Below are 24,226 nucleotides of genomic sequence, written 5' to 3' on the forward strand. Positions count from 1 at the left end.
GCAATGTAAAGCTGCAGGGGAAAAGTCTGAGAATGTTTGTAAATAATGTTTGTAAATAACGGCATCTAATGTGGCTTAGGATTTATTCTGTAGATAGAACATTGAAGAGAAAAGTCATCTAACTGAACTGGATTTTACTAGCTGAAATGCCTGGTATCCATAGCAACAAGACACATCACCACACTCTCTCTTTCCATCCACAACGAGGGAAATAAACAGCCAAAGAACCTACTGTTGCCTGATACCCTGATGTCATGCCTACTAAATCACTGTCTGTGTGAGATGTCTTAACAAACCCTGCTGCTGGTTTTCCTTTAAAATGAAATGACAAAAGGAAGAAATAGGAGTATCTAATCAAGGCATAAAAAAATAAAGAACCAGCTTATAGAGCTGGGAGGTGGTGTGTGAAAGAGTGGTTGTAAGGTTCTGAGGAAGAAAGAAAGTGCTCTCCAGGCTTAACTGATCTTGTTGGCTGATGTCTGAGGAGAGAAACATGTTCCTGATCTGTTGTCAAGCTTTAGGTCATCTGGTCAACCTCCATAATGATACAGTTGTTCTGAAAGAATCCAGGAAATGTGAGTCAATCTCTAGCAATACAACGATATTCTAAACTGTACATATAGTCAGTTACAATGGCAAGCTATTTGCATGTATAATTGATTAACATTACTAGATAACAACATTTTTATTTATTCAGCAAACAAGCTATACATATTCATGTGCCAACCCCTGGGAAGGTTCTGAGGATGTTGGCTGTAAGTGAAACAATTTTGGCTGCCAGAGATATGAATCTTGTATAGGACCTAGATATCAAATTTCCCATTGACAGTAGACAAAGATCACTAACCTCACCTGTGATGGGCCCATCGTTATTTAATACCCTTAGGATCAGCATAGTTCTCTGAAAACAGTTGGCATGTAATAAATCTCGGCTGAATATAAAAGCACTAGGAACCATCAGGATGGAGTTAACAAACAGCATCAGCATTAGCTGTAGTCGGGAACTCTTTAGAGCACAAGGCCTCAAGCTACAGTGAAAGAAGATGGTGTAATTAAAGTTATTCAAAAAAAAAGGCAAATATGACTCGGGTTTTCAGAAACAATATGCAAAGCTGACATGTGAAGACAGAATATGCAGATTGTAGAGACATTTGGGCTTAAGCAATCCATTATCGCTCCTCTGAGAGAGTAAAACCCAAGCAGCGGGGGAAGACAGCTATTAAACTCTTTCTATAACTGAAAAGGAAAGGAAAGCAAATGGGCCCCAAACGCAAACCACAGGTCTTAGAAGACATGCAGCTTGGACCCTGCTTATGCACCAACTCATTCATTTATTGCTTCTCTGAGCCAGAAGCTCTTCCAGGCACCAGGGCTGGAGCAGGTGAGAACACAGGGAGTCATTCCTCGTGAATTGTTTTCTCCTTGTGACTGCCCCCCTTTCAAGCGCACCCCATGATTTACTTAAGTGTACTGATCTGCTTCCTCTGAACAGAATATAAATCCTACAAAGATGTTCCCAGTACAGTGCTTGGAATATTGCAAAGATCCAATAGACGTTGGTTGAATAAATGGGTTGTGGAGCTTTCTCTCTAGTGGGAGACACAGTAAGATTTTAAAATGAAATTAGGAACATAGGTAAGGTACAATCATACATTTCCGGTGGTTCTTTTCTCTAAACACAAAGTGATCATTACTCTATGCTACTAGGCTTAGAAGAACACAAAGAATGTTAAGGAGAATGTGCTTTCTTAAGAATGCTTTGTGGAGAGGAAAAAAAGGTATGAAATTGGGTTGGAAGGTGGGTGGGTGGGGAGGTGGGGAGGATCTGGGAGAAGTTGGGATAGGGGAAAAGGCATGATGAGAGTATATTGAATGAAAAAAATTCAATAAAACCAGAATGCTTTATGGCCTCTGGCTTTGAGTATCTTTTATTTTGAAATATTAAGGAGAAAAATATAGAGGTATATGTATCATTTTCTGTGTGAACTGAGCACATCAATACCTGTCATGAGTAACCTGATGGCCATGCATCCTCTCTCATGGCTGCTCAGAATGCAGAGGCCAGCATCTTCCTCTGTGCTGCCTTACTATATATATTTTATATTTTTGTTTCTTCTCTTTCAGTGGGTTTTTCTTTTGTTGTTTGAAAATTGCATTACTGGAGTGTCATAAACCCACCCACCAAGGTCCCAAACTAAAGGCTCGGTTGCCTGCTGATGGAATTACTGGAAGTGGGTAGAAACTCCCAGAAGTGGGATTTAGTTCAAGGAATAGGTCACTGGGGTGTGGCCTTGGGGGTGTATCCTGTAACCATCCCCTCATTTGTCCCTTTTTGCTGCTATGAAGTGAGTATCTTTGATCCACTACATGCTCCTTGCTCTGAGGGAGGCATGAATCCTGTACCAAATACTTATCCAGTTCTGTAAAGGAGCCAGCACAATTCTCTTATGTAAATTTATGCTACACCCCAGTCTTCAATATATGCACAAGTGTGTGCAACTCTCTCCAAAGTAAATCTTACGACAATTACATCCTAAGAAGGAAGTCTGTGGATGGAGGAAAGCTCATGACACCTCAACCCTGGACAAAGATCTACAGGTAACTAAGGGATGCTGAGGTTGGGACAAAGAGTCTCTCCAGAGAAGAGCATATTGGTTTCCAATAATCAATGATCAGTCTAAAAATACGTATGTACAAGTGACATTATATCAGCTAAGCAGATTATATTTATGTAAACACACAAATTTATGTATGTAACAGCAACTAAAGATAATGTGACCGTGAATTTGAAAGAGAGTAAAACCAAGCCCAATTCATGCATTCTGACTTTTGTCATTCATCGTTTTGATGCCATGAATAGGAAGATCATAAAATTTATCCCTATGTTTTCTTCTAAAGGTTCTCTCCATACTTTTAGACCTTGTACCCATGCCTTTTATTTGTTCTAAGCTGGTTTTTATACGTAAGTTGAAATAAGGGTCCAAATTTACATTTCAGCATGTGGCTATGCTGTTGGATGCCAACATCATTTGCCAAGAAGACAATCCTATTCTCAATGAATAGTCAGTGCACATCTGTCACAAATCAGTTGACCAGAGACATACGTATTTATTTCTGGACTCCATTTTTTGTTTGTTTTTTGTTTTTTATCTCTTTTTTTTTTGATAGTGGTATAATCCTTTAATCCCAGAACTCAGGAGGTAGTGGTAGGTGGATCTCTGTGAGTTCGAGACTATCCTGGTCTACAAGAGCTTGTTCTAGAACAAATAAGGCTGTTACACAAAGAAACCCTGTCCCGAAAAACCAAAATGGATTAATTAATTACAGATAATATGTTTTATTATGTATCAAAGCTATATTAATTCTTCTTTTAAAACAATTTGTCATAAAAAATTACACTAGATATTTTATACTACTACATATACTAATATATTTGGTGCTGGTCAAATATATTAGGATGGTGAATTAATGCTAAGATTAGTTAGAATTACTAATATATTTATATAGTCAGTATATTGCTTCTCCAAAATTCACAAATGGGCAATCATTTGATTTTTTTTTCCATTTGATATTCTTTTTTTTAAAGTATTTAAGGTATAGGCTTTACTGATGCTTATCAAATATATGAGCTACATTCTATATGCCAATATATTGAATATACTTTTAGAATTACTTGCCATCAACATTTTAAAAGTAATTTATCATTTAATTGCCTTAGAAGTAGTTTACTACAACCTCTATGCAGATGAAGTTTTTTTTGTTTTGTTTTCACCCAGAGTTTGAAAGTGTCTTTCTCTGAGAATTTCTTTCCATTTTTTTATATAATTTTTTTATTGAAAAAAAAATTTCCGCCTCCTCCCCGCCTCCCATTTCCCTCCCCGTCTCCCTTTCCCCCCTCCTCCCTCTCCTCTCCTCCTCCCCCCACTCCTCTCCCCTTCCCTCTCCAGTCTGAAGGGCAGTCAGGGTTCCCTGCCCTGTGGAAAGTCCAAAGTCCTCCCTGCTCCATCCTGGTCTAGGAAGGTGAACATCAAAATCCAGTGCCATTGTCCTTGGCTTCTCAGCAGCCCTCATTGTCCGCCATATTCAGAGAGTTTGTTTTTTTGTTTTTCAAGACAGGGTTTCTCTGTAGCTTTGGAGCCTGGCCTGGAACTCCATTTGTAGACCAGGCTGGCCTTGAACTCACAGAGATCCACCTACCTCTGCCTTATGAGTGCTGGGATTAAAGGCTTGTGCCACCACTGCCCAGCGTGGGCCCCTAATTTTCTCCTGAGAGAATGTGTGTGTGTGGGTTGTATGTGTGTATGTTACTTGGTGCGCATATGTGTGTATGCATATGTGTGTGTATGCGTATGTGTGTATGTGTTTGTATGTGCATATGTAGGCATGGTGTAAGTATATGTGTGTGCACATGTGGTGTGGTGTGTGTGTATGGGGTGTCTATGTGTGTTTCAGCGTCATACAGTGTTTGTATCCTTCCTATGCAGTACATTTTAAAGCAAGAAGTATGCATCTTCCTGTTGTATTCTTTGCTAGAATTTCTTGAGCTGGTTTTGGTTCCTTGAACCTCTATCTGGTTTTATGCAAATACGTTTTCTATGACGCTGACGGTAATGGTGCTGAATCTGTAGATGGTTTGAAGAAGACTGTCTTTTTACAATGGGTGCAGGCCATCTGCTGTAAGAGCATGGGATTATTGTTTTCCAACCCCTCAGACCTTCTCAAATTCCTTTTAAATATGTGCTGTGGTTTTTACAGTAAAAATTCTGAAATTCTTTTGTTCATTTTGTCCATAAATATTTTATTCTTCTGATACAGTCAGTCATGAATAGATTTAAAAAAAACTTTCTTTTTCAGGTTGTTCATTGCACTTGTATAAAAATAAAACTGAGGGCCAGTGAGATGGCTCAGGGGATAAAGGTCTGACCCTGAATCCTGTAGTGAAGCATTGTGGTATATTATTTTAACTATGTAAAAACGTGTTACATTTGTTTATGCTGCGGAAATTTAATTTAACTGTGTAAAGATGTGTTACTTTTTGTGCTGCTTTTGTTTAATTATGAGAAGATGTGTTGCATTTCTTTCACCTTGGCTGCCTAAGGCACCTGATTGGTCTAATAAAGCTGCATGGTCACTAGCTGGGCAGGAGCAAAGGATGGGCAGGGCTAGCAGGCAGAGAGAATAATCAGGAGAAGGCATCTAGACTCGAGAGAAGAAGAGAGCAGATGCCCAGGGCCAGAAGCCAGGCAACTACTAGCCAGTCAGAGACAGCAAGAAAGTAAGAAAAGGTTAAAAAAAAAAAAAAAACCAAGGCAAAAGGTAAATAAAGAGAAACAGCAAGAAACGTGTCTAAGCTAGGCCAAATGTTCAAAACTAATAATGAGTCTCTGTGTCATGATTTGGGAGCTGGTTGGTGGCCTAGAAGACCTGGTACCATGGAAGGAGAGGAGGACATTCTGAACTCCCACAGCCTTCCAGTGGCACACATTTGCACTCAGATGCACACATCAACACAACACGAACAAACACACATGCATTTTTGAATGCAGTTTGTGTTCTGAAAATGGATGGACTTTGTTTTAGTCCTAATAGCTTTTGAAGGATTCTCTAAATTTGTCTTTCTGTAAGACCATGCTATTTGCGAATAGAGACATTTTACTTCTTCCTTTTCAGTTCCTTTTCTTGCCTAATGTCCCTAAATAGAATTTCTAGTACAGCGTAAGGTCGGAGGGGTGAGGGCTGGAATTCTTGACACACTCTCGACTGCTCCTTCACCAGGAAAGAGGTGAGCCAGCTAGCCTTTGCACGGTGCCTTTTTCAGGCTGAGAAAACCGCTTCGTATCCCACTTGTAGATGTTTCTGTTTCACTTAGCTGACTGTGGGAAGGAGAGCGTGGTCTTCATTTGGATGCCAGAAAGGCTCACTTTTTTTTTCTTGAGTTTTTATAGTTATTCGTGACTATGCATTTCACTTGCTGTTTGCCCTTAGGACCATGACATGTAATTATTTTTAGCATTTCTCTGTGGCAGGTCAGAAGAATTCAGAGCAGTCCAGGAAGCCAGCGCCACTTCATCTGATGGGCTGATTCATTCCTGGCGCACAGCAAAAGAGCTGTGACACCTGCGTCACCCGCTTCATTAATGCTAAATGGGGTGGCAGCAATGGTGAGACGAGGTAAGATCCCCAATTAATAGTGACAAGGTGCTTCTGGCAAGCCAGCGAGCGGCTCCGGTGAGATCACAGGCGGGAAGAGAAAACAGCTCATCAAAGGCCCGGATTTATCATAATCGGGTAGACCCTATTCCAGACCACACCTGATTAAACATCTAAGACTCAACCTGTTGGCTGGGGCTTTGAAGAAGCTGCAAGCCAATTAGCATTTTTTATCTTTCAGAAGCAGCCTAGAAAATGGATTTTAATTCAAGCTCAGCTCGACTTCTGGGCTCTGTGGAAAAAGAGGCATCAGCGACATAAAATGAGAAACGGTTGATTAAGTCTCGTCTGAGTTTTCAAAGCATAATGCTTATAAAAATCCTCGTCCCTTGCAATAATCACATTTCCATCTACCTTGATGAAAATGAAGGACTGCGGAGTCTCGGGGTGATGTGTGACGCGGGCATCTCACTTGGCGCCCTCTGTAGCTAGGTGCCGAGCGGATGCAAGCACCTGCGCTCACACGGTGAATAGTAAGAACAGAGTCCCTTTGTTGCACTTGCTCCCGCCTTTGATGCTAACACCCAAGAATTGTAAATGAGTTTGAAACAGAGACACTTGTGATTTCTAAAGATGTCTCGGAAGGAATAGATTCAGGTTGTTCAAATACATCTTCTTTAACTTTTGACACTAGGGAGTTTCGTTTCTTTCCTCTCATGACGGATTTGGATTTCTTCCCATAATATGTTCTGTATCTTTTAAGCAGAAGTTATGGGGACAGTAGGAGCCCGACATTGAGCTCATTAGTTTAGAATTAAGATTTCTCAGCCTGGTGCCTATGATTACCAAAGTACGCTCTCCCTGGCGAATCCCCTCTCCCCTCCTATGGATCCAAACCCAGCAGGCAATGGCATTTACCTAGGCCCCTCTCACTGTGTACATCAACTTTAAATTCCTCCTTAAGATCTATGCGTACACCTGTCTTCTTTGCACATACAAATCAAGCAATAACAGTGTTCGTGAACACGTAAACATGCCACCTCTGGACCAGCTCATGGTCTCAAGCATGCTCCTTCATTATTCATCACAAGAATCCCAGCAGGGCTTAAATACACCAAGAGTAACTGTCCGAGGTAACGGGGCTGGCGAGCAGAAGAGCCTGGCGGGGTCTGAGGCTCGGCAATCTCTGGAGTACACTGCACCCATATGAATAACAACTCTTACAGTTTCTTTGAGCAGCAGCATGAGTGTTCAGTAGAGAGATCCAAACAAAGTCAGAATTGCTTCTGAGCTTCATCTTTGTACTTACTAGTGCGTTCTTTGTGAAGGTCTATATATGCGTACAAGGTTATAAGAATTCGGTCACTATGATAGGCAGATAAAATTAATACTATGACTGCAAAACACCTGCATAGATTCTTAGCCTTGTGTGATGGATTGAGGCAGAGACAAATAGACCAATTAGATAGCAACTAGATATTCAGATATGTTTTCTGGGGAAGAAGTGAATATAAGGAGATTCTAGTAGCTCCACCTAAAAGCAACTTCTGGATCATTCAGCAGGACAGTCTAAAGTCATTTAACATTTTAACAAGGTAATTTTTTTTTTGCTTTTTCAAGACAGGGTTTCTTTGTGTAACAGCCCTACTGTCCTGGAACTCACTCCATAGACCAGGTTGGCCTCAAACTCACAGAGATCCACCTGCCTCTGCCTCCCAAGTGCTGGGATTAAAGGCATGTGCCATCATTACCCAACAGCAAGATAAAAATATTGAAACCCCACTCTAGCGTGCATATGACAGTACTGCCCTACTCAAAAGCCATCAATTTCTAGGAAAAAAAATGGTCAAAATCAAAAACCTGTTGTATCAGGGCTAAGACCAATGGAGGAAATTATGCAAATAAATTATCAATCATCTGTCAAGAGTTAGTATTTATTAATCCCAAAATATCACGTAATTGGCCATTTGTTGTTGCAGACCCGGCAGCTCTGTGTAACCTAAAACCATCATTTAAACAATTTAATTAGCAGTAAGCCCTCTGAGGAGCAGAGATTGCCTCTCACAAGCCTTTGCGTGTCTCTGAGAGCCCGACATACGAGAGGCAGTCAAAACATTATGATCACTTGAACGGATTCTCTAATTAGACTCTGTAAAGTGTTTGAGAAATGTGTGCTACGTTTGTGATACATGCGAGTTGAGAATCTTGAAGCTTCACAATGGGAGGAAATCACCTCTCTCTGCAGCTGTGCTTTCGTGCTAGGAAAATGGAAAGTTAGGCCAGGCAAATCTCTAGGGCTTTTGTCCAGTTCAGAAAGTCTCTGTTCAGACCCGCAGCCTCTGTTGCACTGAAGGGAAGGGAAGATGTGGCTGTCGTGCCGGCACATGTTGACCTTAGGGACGGAGTTAAACGTTAGCCCTGCTTCAGGTAGATTGTTGTGGGTAAGAGATGGGTGGTTTATTGAAGGAAGTTTCCCACCGTTACAAGCCACAAGCTGGTCAGTGAAGTGGAATGGACAGATGAGTGAAGGAATTGTGGGAAACCCCACCTGATCTCTGCATCCCCACCTGTAGTTTGCTCTTTGAACTCCAGTTCAGAGAAGGGAGGGGGAAAAATGAGTAGGGAGGGAAGTTAACGTATCGTCCAGTAGAGGGAGCCACACTTAAATGTTAACCAGGCACGGAGTAAAAAGTTAACATTTGATACGAAATCGTCCTATCTGGCTCCTATATAACAAGCAAAAACTGCTTATACGATCAATACTAATTCCTCAAAGGTTAGGCTTCCCCCCCCCCCAGGCCTAGTAACAGATATGCTAAAAAAAAACAAAGCAAAGAAGCATATCACTTAGTATAGAGGTCATCAGAAGGGGTGGGGGAGAATTTTTATAAAAAAGACAGGCATGTAAAGTTTAGCCTATGGGTTTCTGAGTCTGAATTGAAATAAAGCATACATATCTATGGCAGTGAATCTATGATGGGTTTATTTGTACTTAGGCTTATGGGTCATGTTGTAGTAGGAGAGCCTCAAATTCAGCAGTGCTGGGATCTTATGAACAACAGAATTCAGACACAGACTATGTAACACTGGTGTAGAGATAGACAGAGCCAAGGGTTAGGCCAGGAAGCAACTAGAAGCCAGAGAGAGGCATAGAATAGATTTTCTCATAGTCTTCAGAAGGAACCAGACACACAGACTCACCCTTTACACACACACACACACACACACACACACACACACACACACACACCTGTCCTGTTGCTGTTTACACACCTCACTGTGTAGTACACACACACACACACTTGTCCTGTTGCTGTTTACACACCTCACTGTGTAGTACACACACACACACACTTGTCCTGTTGCTGTTTACACACCTCACTGTGTAGTACACACACACACACTTGTCCTGTTGCTGTTTACACACCTTATAGTACACACACACACACACTTCTCCTGACATTGTTTACACACCACACTGTGTAGTACATACACACTACACACACACCTGTCCTGAGGTGGTTTATATACCTCACTGTGTAGTACACACACATACACACACACACACACACACACCTGTTCTGAGGTTGTTTACACACCTCACTGTGTAGTATCTAACTGCAACCCCAGAAACACTGGCTGCTATTTCATTGTTTGGTGGCATTAAGGACAGAAGTATCTCCTTAAGTGGCACCTTTAGATGCTTTTCATTTTAATTAGTCAAACAAAAAAGTTTTTAATATTCCAAAGAAATATAAACACAGTTTCAAACTAGGAAACATGGACAGACAAAACCGAGAAAATAAAACATCTGCTCACACAAACTAGACCTAACCTTTATGAAGAGTTTATCACTCTAGATATTTTTACATGATTATAAGCATATATAACATTTTTACTAAAAAAAAATCTTTAAATACTGATTTATTTGCTAAATAATCCACAACTTCCACAAAAATAAATTCTAATTTTTCTCATGCCCAGTATATAGCCCAGTGCCTTTGAATGTCACAAAATGCTCTTGGAAATTGTTTAGTCAAAACAGTCATCCAGCCCAAATTCTGCTCTGATGTAGCAGAATCACCCGCCTTTTTTTTCTCTTACATCTCAGCCACTTGTTAAATAAACTGGGCCAACTGTTTTACAGAATGTCCCATCTTCTATATTTATCTGGTTATTTCCATGTGGTATCATTTATGTTTGCTTTTCTATCCTTTGTATCTCCAATAAACTAAAATAGAAGCAACAGCTTATGTGTTCGAGTTAAATATTTAGCTAGAGCACATCACAGGTGATAGTACATATTTCACAGCAAACAGCTTTCAATGTAGGTCTGGCGAAGTCCTCAAAATAGAATGCTTTTGACGCTCACATCCCATAGATGCTTGTATTATAGAATTTCCCCCTCTCTGTGGCACAGATTAGTAAAAGATGCCTTCTGTGTTTGTCCATTATTCAGGAAATATACACTTTCTGAATTATTAATTTACTTTCCATGCAGAAAACCCTAAGACATGAAACTCTTAAACATCAAATTGTTTATTCAGTTTTTCCAAAATCTTAAGACTACCTTCACCTCATTCATCTCATTAACTTCCTAGTCTACCTCGGTAATACACTACCTACTCAGTTGCTAAATAGTTACTAAGTATGAGCATTCTGGGGATACAGAAGTGAAATGCTCCCACCCTCATCGAACTTCTCCTTATCGCTCAGAACTGACACTGGATGAAATCAAGTTCAACTAACAGACCCTTAAGCAGTGACTAAGGGCTTTTTGGGGGGCAACTCTTAGCTAATATAAACATCCCTTGACTATTGATATCTTATCACCTCCCATGTGAAGTACCATTTGAATTGGACCTTTTGCGAAAAATTTCATGTGGGATTAAAAGAATGTGGGATTAAAAGCCTGACTGTGAATCAAGTCCTTCTAAAGAATACAATGCTGTAAAAACACTGACTGCCGTTCATCTGTACCCCCTTTTACTTGCCAGTTACACTTGTTGGTTCAAGGTGCATTTTAAAGATGCATTTTTTTTTCTTATGGTGCCTGACATTCAGTTGGGAATTTATCCGTATTTTTCACATTTCCAATAATGGCACACTTAGTAGTCACTTATATGAATCCAGACAGTTAAATATTAACGTAAAATGTCTTATTAAATCATTACACTCCTGTAAGCATATAGAATAGAATAAGTATAACCTGCAAGTCCTCTGTTTTGCCTACATTAAAACAGTATTTGAATAATTTTGAGGTGCCCGTGTCTACACTTGGGTATGTCCTTTCTAAAACTCTTCCAGAAGCGCGTACACAGACCTTACTTTCTTCTGATTGCCTCTATTTCTCTCAACCCTAGATGTTGATCAAGCCATGTTCAACATCTAGGTGAGCCCTTAGAAGGCTTTTGCTGACTGTTTTTCCAAAATCTGCTTGCATTTCTCTCTCCTATCAAAAGTACCTTGCTTTCCTTCAAGAGACCACCCAATAGAATCCAGAAGAAGCTGGCCTTGGCCCTAGGTAAGAAAACTCCAGTCTTGTTAGGTCAGCCCACACAGAGACCATGAGGTGGAGAACATGCTAAGAAAGCTCCTGGGGAAAGATTCCCAGATGGAAGAAACAAACGCAATCTTACTTTTTTTCTCTGAATATTTTGGGCCTGATTGTGATGCCTGAAAGATCTTCGGCTGTTACAAAGCCAATCTGAAGGAAGAAGCAAGGAAACTCCAGGACCTGGAAAGTGCACTAGGTAAAAACAGACCTTGCTCTTAGATTCCTTGTGGCGTGAGATCACGAGAGAGACATTGTTAACCCAGGAGAAGTTGTTTACCTCTTGCAGAAAGAAAGAGTTTGTAAACAGGTGTATCCTATACTAGTAATTGAGACTGACAAGACCAAAACCAGCAGGCAGATTAGAGGGCTTGAGATCTGGGAAAGCCAAGATTGGAGTCCAAGTCCAAGTCAGGAAGATTTTTTTTCTTGCTTGCAGGTCTGCTGTTTGTTCTATTCCAGCCGTCGGCGAGATGGCTGTCCTAGTTTCTGTTATGTGATGAAACACTGATGGAAACAAACTTGTGGAGGAAAGGGTTCGTTTCAGCTTACGGTGTATATCACAGGAAGCCAAGGCAAGGAACTGAAGAAGGAACCTAGAGGCAGGGACCGAAGCAGAAACTATGATGGCTCCCCTTGACCTGATCGGCTTGCATTCCTAGACAACTCAGGACCACCTACCCAAAAAGGACAATTTCCACAGGGGCTTGGGCCCTCTGTTAATCAAGAAAGCGCCACCACAGATGTGCCCTCAGGCTACTCTCATGAAAGCCTGAGGTTTGCTCTCTCCAGGTGACTCCAGTTTGTGTCAGGCTGACAGATGCAAATTAGCATGCTGACTGAGCCTTAGCCACACGTAGGAGACCAATCCGCTTCACACAAACTCCACAAGTTTAAATATGTCTCATCTGAAACACCCTCGCAAAAACATCTAGAATGATGTCTGGCTGTATAGGCACCATAGCTTAGCAAATTTGACATACAAGATTGCCATCATAACCACTGTAGAGCTTCCTAACCAATTTCTTGAGACCTCATCACACTCTGGAGTGTGTAAAGCTTTTGTGTCATCATATAGACACATTTTGTCTCACTGATGTCATGCTAACTAAACGAACAAAATCAGTTTCGCATAAATTTTGTAATACCTGAAACTAGGACATCGTGTAAAGGGAGCAAAAGAAAAAAAAAAGCCAGCCCTAGGCAACTGCTGGAAAATTAAGGTATGGCGAAGAAACCAGTGGTATTGATGCTGGGGCGGGAAGAGCAGCGCACGGTAGCTCCTGCAAGCCCGAGACTCAATATGTCCAGTGTTGTGAGAAATGGAAGTTGGTGACACCAGAAAGACACCCAGAGACTGGGTCTCTATGAGGGCATCTGTTTCTGCATGCAGGTAGGAAATAGCACGCCTACTCATGCTATTTAAGGAGTATTTAATAGGGCGTAGAAGTAGTACAGGAAACGCAACCAAGTAGAGAAATAGCAGTTAATGCTGCCTCGAAACGAGATGGGACCCAGAGCCTGCATGCTAGATGTGTTTCCCCTGGATCGCAAGAAACATGCAGGAAAAGAGGCGTCCACCACACGAAGGCAGAGGACTGATAGACAAGGTGTAACCGGCCAAGGGATGCAATCAGCCAGAAGGGAACATGCTGGAGAACTGTTCTTAGTCCACTTCCAATGCCTCCTGCTGGTTCTCTCATCATGCCAAGGGAAGCCAGCCAGAGTGAGACTACCAGATAAAATACAAGACACCCAGCTGAATGTGAATTCAGATAAGTGTGTGTATTTATACTATATACTCACAAGTCATACCTGCCTCAAGAAGCTACATTTATTTGCAATTCAAATGTAACTAGGCATCCCCCATTTTTACTTGCTGAACTTACACAAGAGCCTTTAAGCCCCATCAAGGCCAGAAGGGACCACTCATGAGCATATTTGGAAACAGCCAGAATTCTTTCTCTCTTGACTCATGAAACTTAGATGCTTCTCTTCCAACAAAAATGACCTACTTTTTTGTTGTTGTTCTAGTTAGTGCCCTGGAAACTCTACAAAGGATTCTAGGACAATAAAGATTTTAAAAAGTGAACTATGTAGATACATGATATTTTAAGATGTCACAATTAACTTTTAACTACAGTGTTCATTAGCATTAACAAACTCAGGAGGATAAACGAACTTTCTTATCTTCTAGAATCGTCAAAGTTGAGTTATTATTTCCCCCCATAAATTCATCTTTTTAAATGGTGCACACTAAGACTCCAGACTATTTGCCTTCTCTCTTTGAATGTCCCCTCCCAAATTTATGTTGGAGTTTAATAGTTATTGGCATAATATTAAAAGTCGGCATCCTTAAGATAATGAAATTGTCATCAGAGTCCTCAAGAATGGGTTAGTGTCTGTGTTAAGCACATCACTGTGATAGAATGGCTTATGTACAAATCAAAAGAGGCATTGTATATTTGACCTCAGAGTTTCAAAGCTTTCCACCCACTGTTGTAGGGATGCATTGGAGAATAACTCACCCCATGGTAGCAGGCAAACAGAATGAGAATGTTTGCACAAGTAACTTTTTGCTCTTTCTCATGCAATCAGATGGCAAAGCCCACATTTACAAAGCTTCCTAGTTCCTTCTGTGATCCTCACAAGCCCCTGAGGTTTGCTTAATTTATTTCCTAGGCACCTCTCAGTCAACCTGACAATGAAGATTAAGAATCACAAGCCCCACCCCTTGTCAACTTGATATCCAAACACATCTTTTTAAACTGTTCTGTCCCTGGTCCTCAAAGGGTCCATATCCCTCTTGTAACCAGCCTCTCATTCTCCAAATATCCTATAGCTACAGTATTGTTCAAAACACTCTGAGATTCAGGATGCCATGGCTTTAATCTGAAACAACCCCACTGCAGCCTCGGGCTTTTTCTCCACCTACAACTTGCGGTATAATGTGAAGGCGATGGAGCCTTTAGGAGTTGTGTCCTGGTTTGCAGTTATCCTAGACAAGACTTTTGAAATTCTATCTAAGCCTTAGTTCATTTCTTTGTTCTTTGCCTCCTAGTATTTATTAGGTTCTTTTTGTTTGTTTGATAAAACAGCTGACAAAAGGCAACTTAAAGTAGAAAATGATTTATTTTAGATTATGATTCCAGAAAGGATACAGTCTATCATGATGGGGAAAGTGTGCTGATAAACAGGGAAGGCAGAGTGGCGGGAACAGGAAGCTGGCCAGCTGATCACACAGTAGCCACACCCCAGATGCAGAGAGAGAATTGGAAGTGGAGCCAACTTATAAGACATTAAAGACCACCCCCAACGATATATTTCCTCCAGAAAGGCTCCATCTCTTAAAAGTTGCATACCTTCCTAAACCGCACCAGTTCAAATACATGAGCCTATAGGAAATACTTCCCACTCAAATCACCATATGGTTCATGGCCATGTGAGCAAGCTGAGGTGCCACACTCACACCAGCAAGGATCAGGGCACCCCATTTCACTTCCCTCCATGATAGACTGTGGTCATTGACATCCACAAGCCATGATGGACTGTGGTCCTTGAGATCCATAAGCCAAGATGAATCTTTCTGTTCTTAACTTGCTTCATAAAGTATTTTGCCACAACAAAAAGTAATAAGAAAATTGTCACCAGCAGTGGAGTCATTGCTGTGATAAAGATGCCCTTGAACATGTGATTTTTCACCTTTAGACTGGCCTGTGGGAGGGATTTGGAAAGGTTTGGAGCCGTAGGCAGAACTCATGGACCATCCAGAAGACTAGAATACTGAGAGAATGTATTCCACAAAGACCTTGCTCATGAGAACTCGGGAGGAAACAAAGACTATTTGGTAACCAGAGTAAGTAGAGGCTCTTTGTCTTCCTTTTTGGCCAAGAATCTGGCTTTGTTTCTGAAGAAGGATGCTTAAAAGAAATCCCACACTTGCTCAGAATTGAGAAATAGATGATTATTTATTTAGGGGTAGAGTCACAAATCAGAATCCTCTGCTGGAACAGAGATCAGAAACCGAATCCCACAGCTGGAAAAGAGGCCGGATGCATGCTCTACATCGACATAAATAGTATAAGAGGCCACGCCCCAGTGGGCGGGTAACTACTGGCTGTAGGACTTCCTACAGCGTGTTTCACTAGTGGCCTGAAAACTTTAGGAAGACTGAATTCCAAAACAATGGAGTAATTTATTTGGCAAATAAATTTGAAGACAGTATAACATTCAGGCTATGACATGTTTGTTATTTTAATCAGCTTTTTGCAGAGTTAGGTTAAAAAAATGGAACAGAAAGAAGTAAAAAATGTGCAGTAAACTGTGAAGAAAAGAGTAAGCACATTGTGTTGCAGACAAGGTGACTGTAATTGTTAGATTAGTGTCATTAGAACTTCACGCTTTGCACTGGGACAATAGGAAAAGTGCGTTGATGGCAAGACCTCGTTCAAAATTGGCTCCAGAATGCAAAAAGGCAAACACAGTTTAAAGACTTTTGTGCAAAAGAAGAGTGCCTGAAAATATAGCTCAGGCAGACAGCTGAAAGGGTGCCCTACTGGAAAGGGGCCAGCCTGGGAACAACTGTTTTCCAAGGTTAAGCTACACAGTAACCAGAGGTCACTGCAGTCATGGTTCAAGGCACCCTGGCTGTCCCTCTAACTGACTTTACAGGCAGGCAGAATGCAAGAGAAGGAGAGGTCTTAAGGTTCCAGGGAAAACCTGTTTGACCAGGCCACGTGTAGCAGATTCGGTGCTCCATAGAAAGCCCAGGGTGGGGAGGTACATGATGCTTTGCCGGTGAAGCCTAAGTTGCAGAGGGTGCCGGACTTGGCAGGAAGGTGCAACAGCTGCAAAGCAAAACCGAAGGCACCGTTATTCCCTTGCAGCCATGCAGAGCACCCAATTCTACACTAACCTTGAGCCATCTATGGAGTTATAGCTATAAATATCTTGGGCAAATCAAATTTACATCTAGCTCCACATCTTATTTTGGCTGTTTCGCTTCATTGGTTCAGCTAATGTACACTGTTTATTTGTGGCAGGAAAGAAACTTGTAAGAATAATGCAAAGAATTTAAGCGTGGAAGACTGCACATACACGCTGACAAAATTCTGTCTTTCGGTCATAAATACTTTTCAAGCTGATACACCACGAGTACAGCCTTCCGAGCCCTTCCAGTTCCATGTATCTGCTGCGGGGATGTCAGGGAGACATTCCGGAGGCAAAGTGTACCGCACAATATATCCATCCCAAACATGGCATCCACGCTTTACTTTATATACGGTCTCAGCAGACTGACCTGGAAAATTCAGGCTTGCTGGACAGGAAGTAAGGTCGTCTTAAGATAACCTTACAGCTCCTCCCCCCCCTTTTTTTTTTTGCAAGACCATTAAGTCCTTGATAAGGCTAACCATATTGAACCAATTATTTTAAACAAATCATATCGATTGTGTTTTCATTCAGTACCTGAGCATGTTGTGGGAATTTGGTCCGATAACCAATTGTATTGGGCAGCTTGACCCTATGGGCGTGGTCTTCTCTGGGAATACCTGACCCAATAAGAACCGGGGGTTAGGGGTCTGGGGGGGGTTCTCTTGGATGGTGGTTGAGCTGGCAGCAAGCCATGGACTGAAGCTTCCCCATTGCCTTTTGGGAACAAGGCGGAGATCTGGTTCCCCAGCGGGAACAAGGGAGCATCTGGTGACATGCCTGGATTCCTCATTCTTTCTTGGAATCATTGTGTATGGATTTTGATATTAATAAAAGGCAACAGAGCCCCAGACTTCCCTCTTTATGAACATTCACTCGTAGCTGCATAAGATCGTGGCAAACATTCTTCACGCACCGTCTTGACCCTAACCAGAGTTTCACTATAGTTAGAGCAAGATCAGCGAGCCTGAAGTTACACAAAAAGAACCAAATCATGTCACTATTTTAAGATAATGAGGGAAAGTCTGTCTCTCGTCTTTGACTGAAATATTATATAGAAGGAAGCATCCTTCCTTTTTTACAAAGAAAAATTTGTCCTGGGAAATATGCAACGATTCTGTTATTAACTGAAAAAATTCAAATGTCCCCTCCTTCTAGAAAGCATCCTTGCAAAATCAGTCCCTGCTGACTTGGCTGGTCTCAGGATATTTTCTGACCTGGACTCAGTGAATCTGGCACAAACAGATGTCTGAAAAGCCCTAAGGTGCAGAGACGTCCCTATCCACTGTTCTCAGGAACCCTGTCATCACGGCTGTGTCGTCAAGACCTGTCTCTTCTGCTGCATGGTTACACATGGCCAGGGCACCCCTGGCTTTGTCAGCCTTCAGCCAGCATCCTGATATTAGAACAAGAACATTCTAGATCCAACCCAGTGAGACAAAACTAGAGAACCCACCTAGTGGACTCCCAAAACAAGAAATACCATTTGCTGTTCTAAGTCTGTATATTTTGAGGTGGTTAGAGAAAGCTAACAGAAAAATTACAATTCCTCTTTTTCTACACAATATAAAACACGTTATATAGTATGTAAATTAATGCATATTTATAAATGTATACAGAGAGACATGAACATAATACATGCATATTATCTCTAGAAGTGAACACATTTATATCAACTTGCTCAGTATTCACACTTCTTCTAAAATGAAAGGCAAGCTTTCATTACATAGTGATTGGGAATTTCTTAGAGCTCCATCACAACAGAGATACTGGTAACTTTATCAGATTGAGAGTTATTGGCAAATAAAACATATAGGAATGTGATGGAAAATAATTTTTCTACAGAATTTTGTGAGTAATCTTAATATTCCTTTCCTGACTTCTCACATTACCAGAATTATTGACATAATCACATGTATTATACATTTTTGCATTTTTACCTTTAAGATCGTTCAGGCTTCTACTTTCAAATTTCCTGCTGCTTTTAAACAGAAATTCAGATGATTAATTCTAAATAAAGTCTTTAATCTGCTTCTCGAGTCAAATAATTTTTTCAGATTATGTCCCATTTTTTTTTAAAAAATATGTTTCAAAAGTTTATGATCTTAAAAAAAATAAGTAACAGGGCTAGAGAGATGGCTCAGAGGTTATAAGCACAGACTGTTCTTGTAAAGGACCTGAGTTCAGTTCCCATGACCCACATTGGGCAAAACCACCCTTGAGTCCAGCTCCAGGGTATCTCAGGCCCTCTTGGTCTCCATGAGCAGCTTCACTCATGCACACAAACTCCCATAGACACTTACACAGAATTTAATATGAAGGGGAATCTAAAAAAGATAAATAGCCCAACTAGAGTATGGGAAAATGATCTAGATAATGATTCTTGTGCTGGCTAGTTTTATGTCAACTTGACACAAGCTAAAGCTTCTACTGTTATGAATTGTAGGCGGGGCTTTTGTAGGGACCACCAGCTCCCCAGTAACTGACATGGAGACTAATAATTAATGATAAATGCTTGACTGATAGCTTAGGCTTGTTACTAACTAGCTCTTCCAACTTAAATTAGCCTATATTTCTTATCTATGTACTACCATGTGGCTATGTACCATTTTTCAGCATGGCAAGTTCATCTTGCTTCTCTCCATGTCTCTACCCTTCCTCATTCCCATGCTCTCTTTCTCCCCTGTCTCTAAGTCTCACCTAATGTCTTCCTGCCTAGCTACTGGCCGTTAGCACCTTATTAAACCAATGAAAGCAGCAACTCTTTCATAACAGTGAGTCATAATGTAAATATCTGATATGCAACCCCAAAGCGGGTGTGACCCACAAGTTGAGAACCACTGAACTAGAGTAACAGATAAAAGAGTTAGCACAGTATAGGCAACACTCTATTGAGTACAATAGCATCATTCTCTGATTTGATAAGTTTTACCTGGAAAGAAGATAATACTCACCAAACCACCCCAGGCAGTAACTTCTTTTTCAAAAATAATTTATGCATTTATTTATTATGTATACAATGTTCTGCCCGCATGTATGCCTGCACACCAGAAGAGGGCACCAGATCTCATTATAGATAGTTGTGAGCCACCATGTGGTTGTTGAGAACTGAACTCAGGACCTCTGGAAGAGCAGCCAGTGCTCTTAACCTCTGAGCCATCTCTAAGTTCATTGTCTCACCCAGAAATAAGGAATCATTGACAAGGAAGCTAGCAGAGGTAACAAAGATTTATTAAAGGGTAGGAGTTGGAATGAGAATGGCTTCCATAGGCTCCCATATTTGAATACCTAGTGGTAGAAGTGTTTGAGAAGGTTTAGAAGGTATGGTCTTGTTGGAAGAGATGTGTCATTGGTGGCAGGCTTTGAAGTTTCAAAAGTTGATGCCATTCCCAATGTGCTTTCTCTGCCTGCTTGTGGATCAAGACGTGAGCCCTCAGCTAGTCCCCCAGTGCTAAGCCTGTTGTCATATGCCCTACCACGATGGTCATGGACTCTAACCTTCTAGAACTATGAGGCCCAAATTAAATACTTTCTAAGTTTCACGTATTTTATCACAGCAATAGAAAAGTACCTAAAACATAAAACACGTGGGAATAGGCTCCTGGGAGGCAGAGGGGCTTCAGAAGGGGAGTGTCACTGTGCTCCCTACATTAGTTTTATAAGAATTATGGCAGCAACCAGATGAAGGCTGAGGTCATCCTCATTAGGATTGGTCCTCGCTGACTACATCACAGGTTGAGCAAGGAAGGGGTCTCCATGTCCTTCACATAACTCTTTGATCTGCCTAACACAGCAATGGCCTCATGGTCACGTGTGACTAGCGCATGCTCCATCACGAGCTCCTCCCATACTGAGAGCTTAATTTCTGTCTTGATGTTTTATTAATGCATATAATGTACACATTTATAAATTACATGTTTATAGTAGGAGGACCGCTTGTTTTTTTTTCCAGCTGCTCAGCCCCAAAATAGCCACACAGATACTGTATTAATTAAATCACTGTTTGGCCTATTAGCTCTAGCTTTTTACTGGCTAACTCTTACATCTTAATTTAACTCATTTCTATTAATCTGTGTATCAACCTTTAAAAGCATATTCTGCTCTTGCAGAGGATCCCAGTTCAATTCATAGCACCCACTTCAGGTGGCTCATGACTGCCTATAACTTCAGCTCCAGGGACTCTCATTTATATGACCTTCACAAGAACCTGCACTCAGGCGCACATAAGCCGTCCAATATACACAAACATACATGCATGTGCATGCCCACCCACATACACACATAACCAAAAAATAAAGTAATAAAATGGCGAAGGGAAATGAAAACCAAGTTGACAAAATAAACCCATCCTCAGAGGAAATCAAAATGCAAATTTACCTACAACATCAGCCAGAATACAGAATATGAACCCTGGCCAACGGTTGTGTGCTATTCTATGCCCTGCCCAAGTTCATTTGCAGATCCCTAAGCTTCAAGCATGACTGTTGGGGAGATATAGTCTTTAGGAGGTAATGATGGTTAAATGAGGTCATAAGGGTAGAATCTATCCCAACTATCCATGGTCTTGTAAGAAGAGAGCAAGCTCATCCTTCTCCCACAGAAGAGAACACAGTGAAACACCAGGATGAGTCCTTGTAAACAAAGCCTGTCTGAAACTTGATTTGGAGCTTTTTCAGCCTCTAAAACTGAAAAGAAAAAAGTACTTCTATTGTGTAAGCCACTTTGTTTTGCAGCCCCAGGTTGCTGGTACTATAAAGGACTTAATCTATGGGAGGGTAGGTCAAGACAGTCCTAAGATTTCTTTTAATCTAATCTTACATGATTGGATTTCCCAACAACCTCCAAAGATCTCACTGTCTGATCCCTTCTATCTTACAGACTCAAAAAGATTTTACCTTGAGTAAATGGGGTGCAACTAGCTACCATGGAAAAATCAAAGCCTGTGGGTTACACACACACACACACACACACACACACACACACACACACACACACACTCAACATCACTGTAGGATCAATGCTGTACAAACTTTAACTCTCTGTCTTTAACCTACATTTTTACACACTTAAAACTTATCTTGAAGGTGGAGAGGAGAATAGTGGTCACCTGGTTAGGAGGGGGCTCAGAAGTAGGACAGACAGAGAACAGAAAATAAGACCAGTTAGAAGGGAGGAGCCTGCTTCAGTGATCTATAGCACAGTCAGGAAAATTTCGTTCCAATAATTAATTGTATACTTCAAAATAACTAGAACACAAAATTTTGAATTCCCCAACACAAAAAATGATATATATTTGAAGAAAACCAGTTATTCAACTTAAATATATGCATTATATATTTGATTTTTGGTTTTGTTTGTTTTATTGGTTTGTTTTGGTTTTGGCTTTTTGAGACAAAGACTTGCGACGTGGCCTAACATGACCTTCAATACTGGAATCCTGTGCTTCAGTTCCCTGAGTGCCAGGACCATCGGCATGTATTGCCACACAGGGCTGAACATGGTATACTTGAGTTGAAACATATTATACGGCATAAATATCAACTCATACCATGTTTTCACTACAGTTTTTTAAGTGGGAAGAAATTGGTTAGGAATGACTCTCAGTAGTAGACTGTTTGCCTAACATGTGAAAGGCCCTACATGCGATCTCCAGAACTACCAATATAAATTAAAATTGGCTCACTTAGAAAAAATAGCTTGTTTGGAGGCTCTAGCAGGGGAGAGCACCTATGTGTCCACATTTGACAAGACCTCTCCTCCTCTTTATCCTCTTCGATAGAGTTTGTGGCTTCAGGAGGGACGCACACATGTGGTGGTAAGGGGGGAAGGGGACACATTTCTCGCTAGCCAGATCAGCTGAATAAACTCTGGCGATCAATAGGGTGACAGATGTCACAGCCAGATTGCCCTCAAACCCACTGAATCAACTAATCTGGGCTCACAGGGCTCACAGAGACAGAACTGACAACCAGGGAGCCTGCATGAGACTGACCTAAGCCCTCTGCATGTATGTTACAGTTGTGTAGCTTGGTCTTCCTGTAGGACTCCTAACTGTGGGCGTAAGGGCTGTCTGTGACTCCATTACCTACTTTTGGGATCCATTCATCCTACCAGATTGTCTTGTTCAGCCTTAATAGGAGAGGAGGTGCCTAGTCTCATCGCACAGTGTTATACCATGCTGGCAGATATTTCTGGGAGAAGAGTCCCTTTATGAAGATAAACCGGAGGAAGCAAAGATGGGGAGGAGGTGGGGAGAGGGACTGGGAAAGGAGGAGGGGAGGGGAAACTTTGGTAGGGTTATAAAAACAAAAAATTAATAAAAGTAATAAACAAATATAAGTAAAATAAGCTACATGCTAAACAATCACAAGTTGGATAGTGCTAGTTCTAACCATTTTTATAGCAATGAAAGAAATACATAGTCCATACAACAAGGAAAGCCAGTCAAAAATATATTCTGGAGTAGTGTGACTCACTTTCGTGGTACACATACTAAATTTGGGGAAATATAGGGTTGCTCACGAGAATATGAATATAAACATTTCCTTAGATTGAAAGACTTTGTATTTATTAAAGAAAATTATTAGCTGCTACAATTGTTATTTTTCATTAGCCTGAGATGCTGATGGCATACATATTGCCTTTTAACGTGGGACAATAGGATTGTCAACCAATGAATAGAGCTTTTGTTTTGCCTCTAAATTGGCATAAATCCCACTCTCATCATGCCATGTGTTGATTCCAAATCTTTTGGAGCCATTTAGGTCTGTGAACTGTGAACGGCACTTCCTGTAGACTGTGGAGTACTCTTCTTGAGGCGGACAAGCCTACGAAGAGAAAAAAAGAAACAATATTCAGTGGCTGAACCATACATTCAAAGGATCAAGCTCCAAAAATTGGCTCTAACGACTAAAGGTGAATTTTCAACCGCTGATTAGTTTGGTTTTACCAAATGTCTCAATGAAGAACCACCAAACACTGGCTAGGCAATTATAAGTAGTTCAAACCCTGAAAGAAGAATCTAGCTCACAGTGTTATGATTTATAAGACTGTGAAAATGGACCTTATTGTGCATGTACAAATTTTCTAAACTAAGTACAAGCATGGAGGCCAATTTAAGCATTATGATAATCTAAAGAAAACAAAAGTAATTAGGATTAACTACTTTCAATATCTTTTATTGACAAGTCAGGATTATTCTGAAGAACAGTATCTCGTGTTAAATCTTTAATAATTATTAAATCATGCTTCCCACAATGGTAAATGCCAATCTCCAAGGTTTATTCCTATGAGAAATTTGACTCAAATCAGCCCAATATAGTTTAAGAAGCTTATCGTTAGGCTACTTCATTAAAAATATTTATAGTGATAAAATATGATGCTATCGTTGGCCATTTTCCAAGAAAGCACTGGTTCTTTCCGACCGTACCAGGAGAGATGACAGATACACAACATAAAGCCTGATCAAAACCCATCACCTGACCTCTGCTTTAAATCAGTTCTAATTATAAAACACCAGAGCAAGGTGGAAATGGAACCCCTCAAGCTGTGAAACAATCAAAGAACACCAAAGATACTCTCATCTTAGATTTC

General features: G+C 40.9%; 1 protein-coding gene across 2 annotated transcripts in view; it reads right to left on the reverse strand.

Annotated features, from left to right (window-relative positions):
• Positions 1-18,319: 18,319 nt before the first annotated feature.
• The window catches only part of Cfap95 (cilia and flagella associated protein 95), a 90,538-nt gene continuing 84,631 nt past the window's right edge, over positions 18,320-24,226 (reverse strand). The window contains exon 6 of one of the 2 annotated variants that reach the window (XM_050157108.1): positions 18,320-23,460. In XM_050157108.1, coding sequence (XP_050013065.1) covers positions 23,278-23,460 — 183 coding nt within the window. In that variant the 3' untranslated portion in view covers positions 18,320-23,277. The remainder of the gene's footprint in view (positions 23,461-24,226) is intronic. The other variant, XM_050157115.1, reaches the window with a different exon arrangement.

The sequence above is a fragment of the Alexandromys fortis genome, unplaced genomic scaffold (assembly GCF_014885135.2).
Source record: "Alexandromys fortis isolate MF-2015 unplaced genomic scaffold, M_Fortis_MF-2015_v1.1 scaffold_10, whole genome shotgun sequence".
NCBI classification, from domain to species: domain Eukaryota; kingdom Metazoa; phylum Chordata; class Mammalia; order Rodentia; family Cricetidae; genus Alexandromys; species Alexandromys fortis.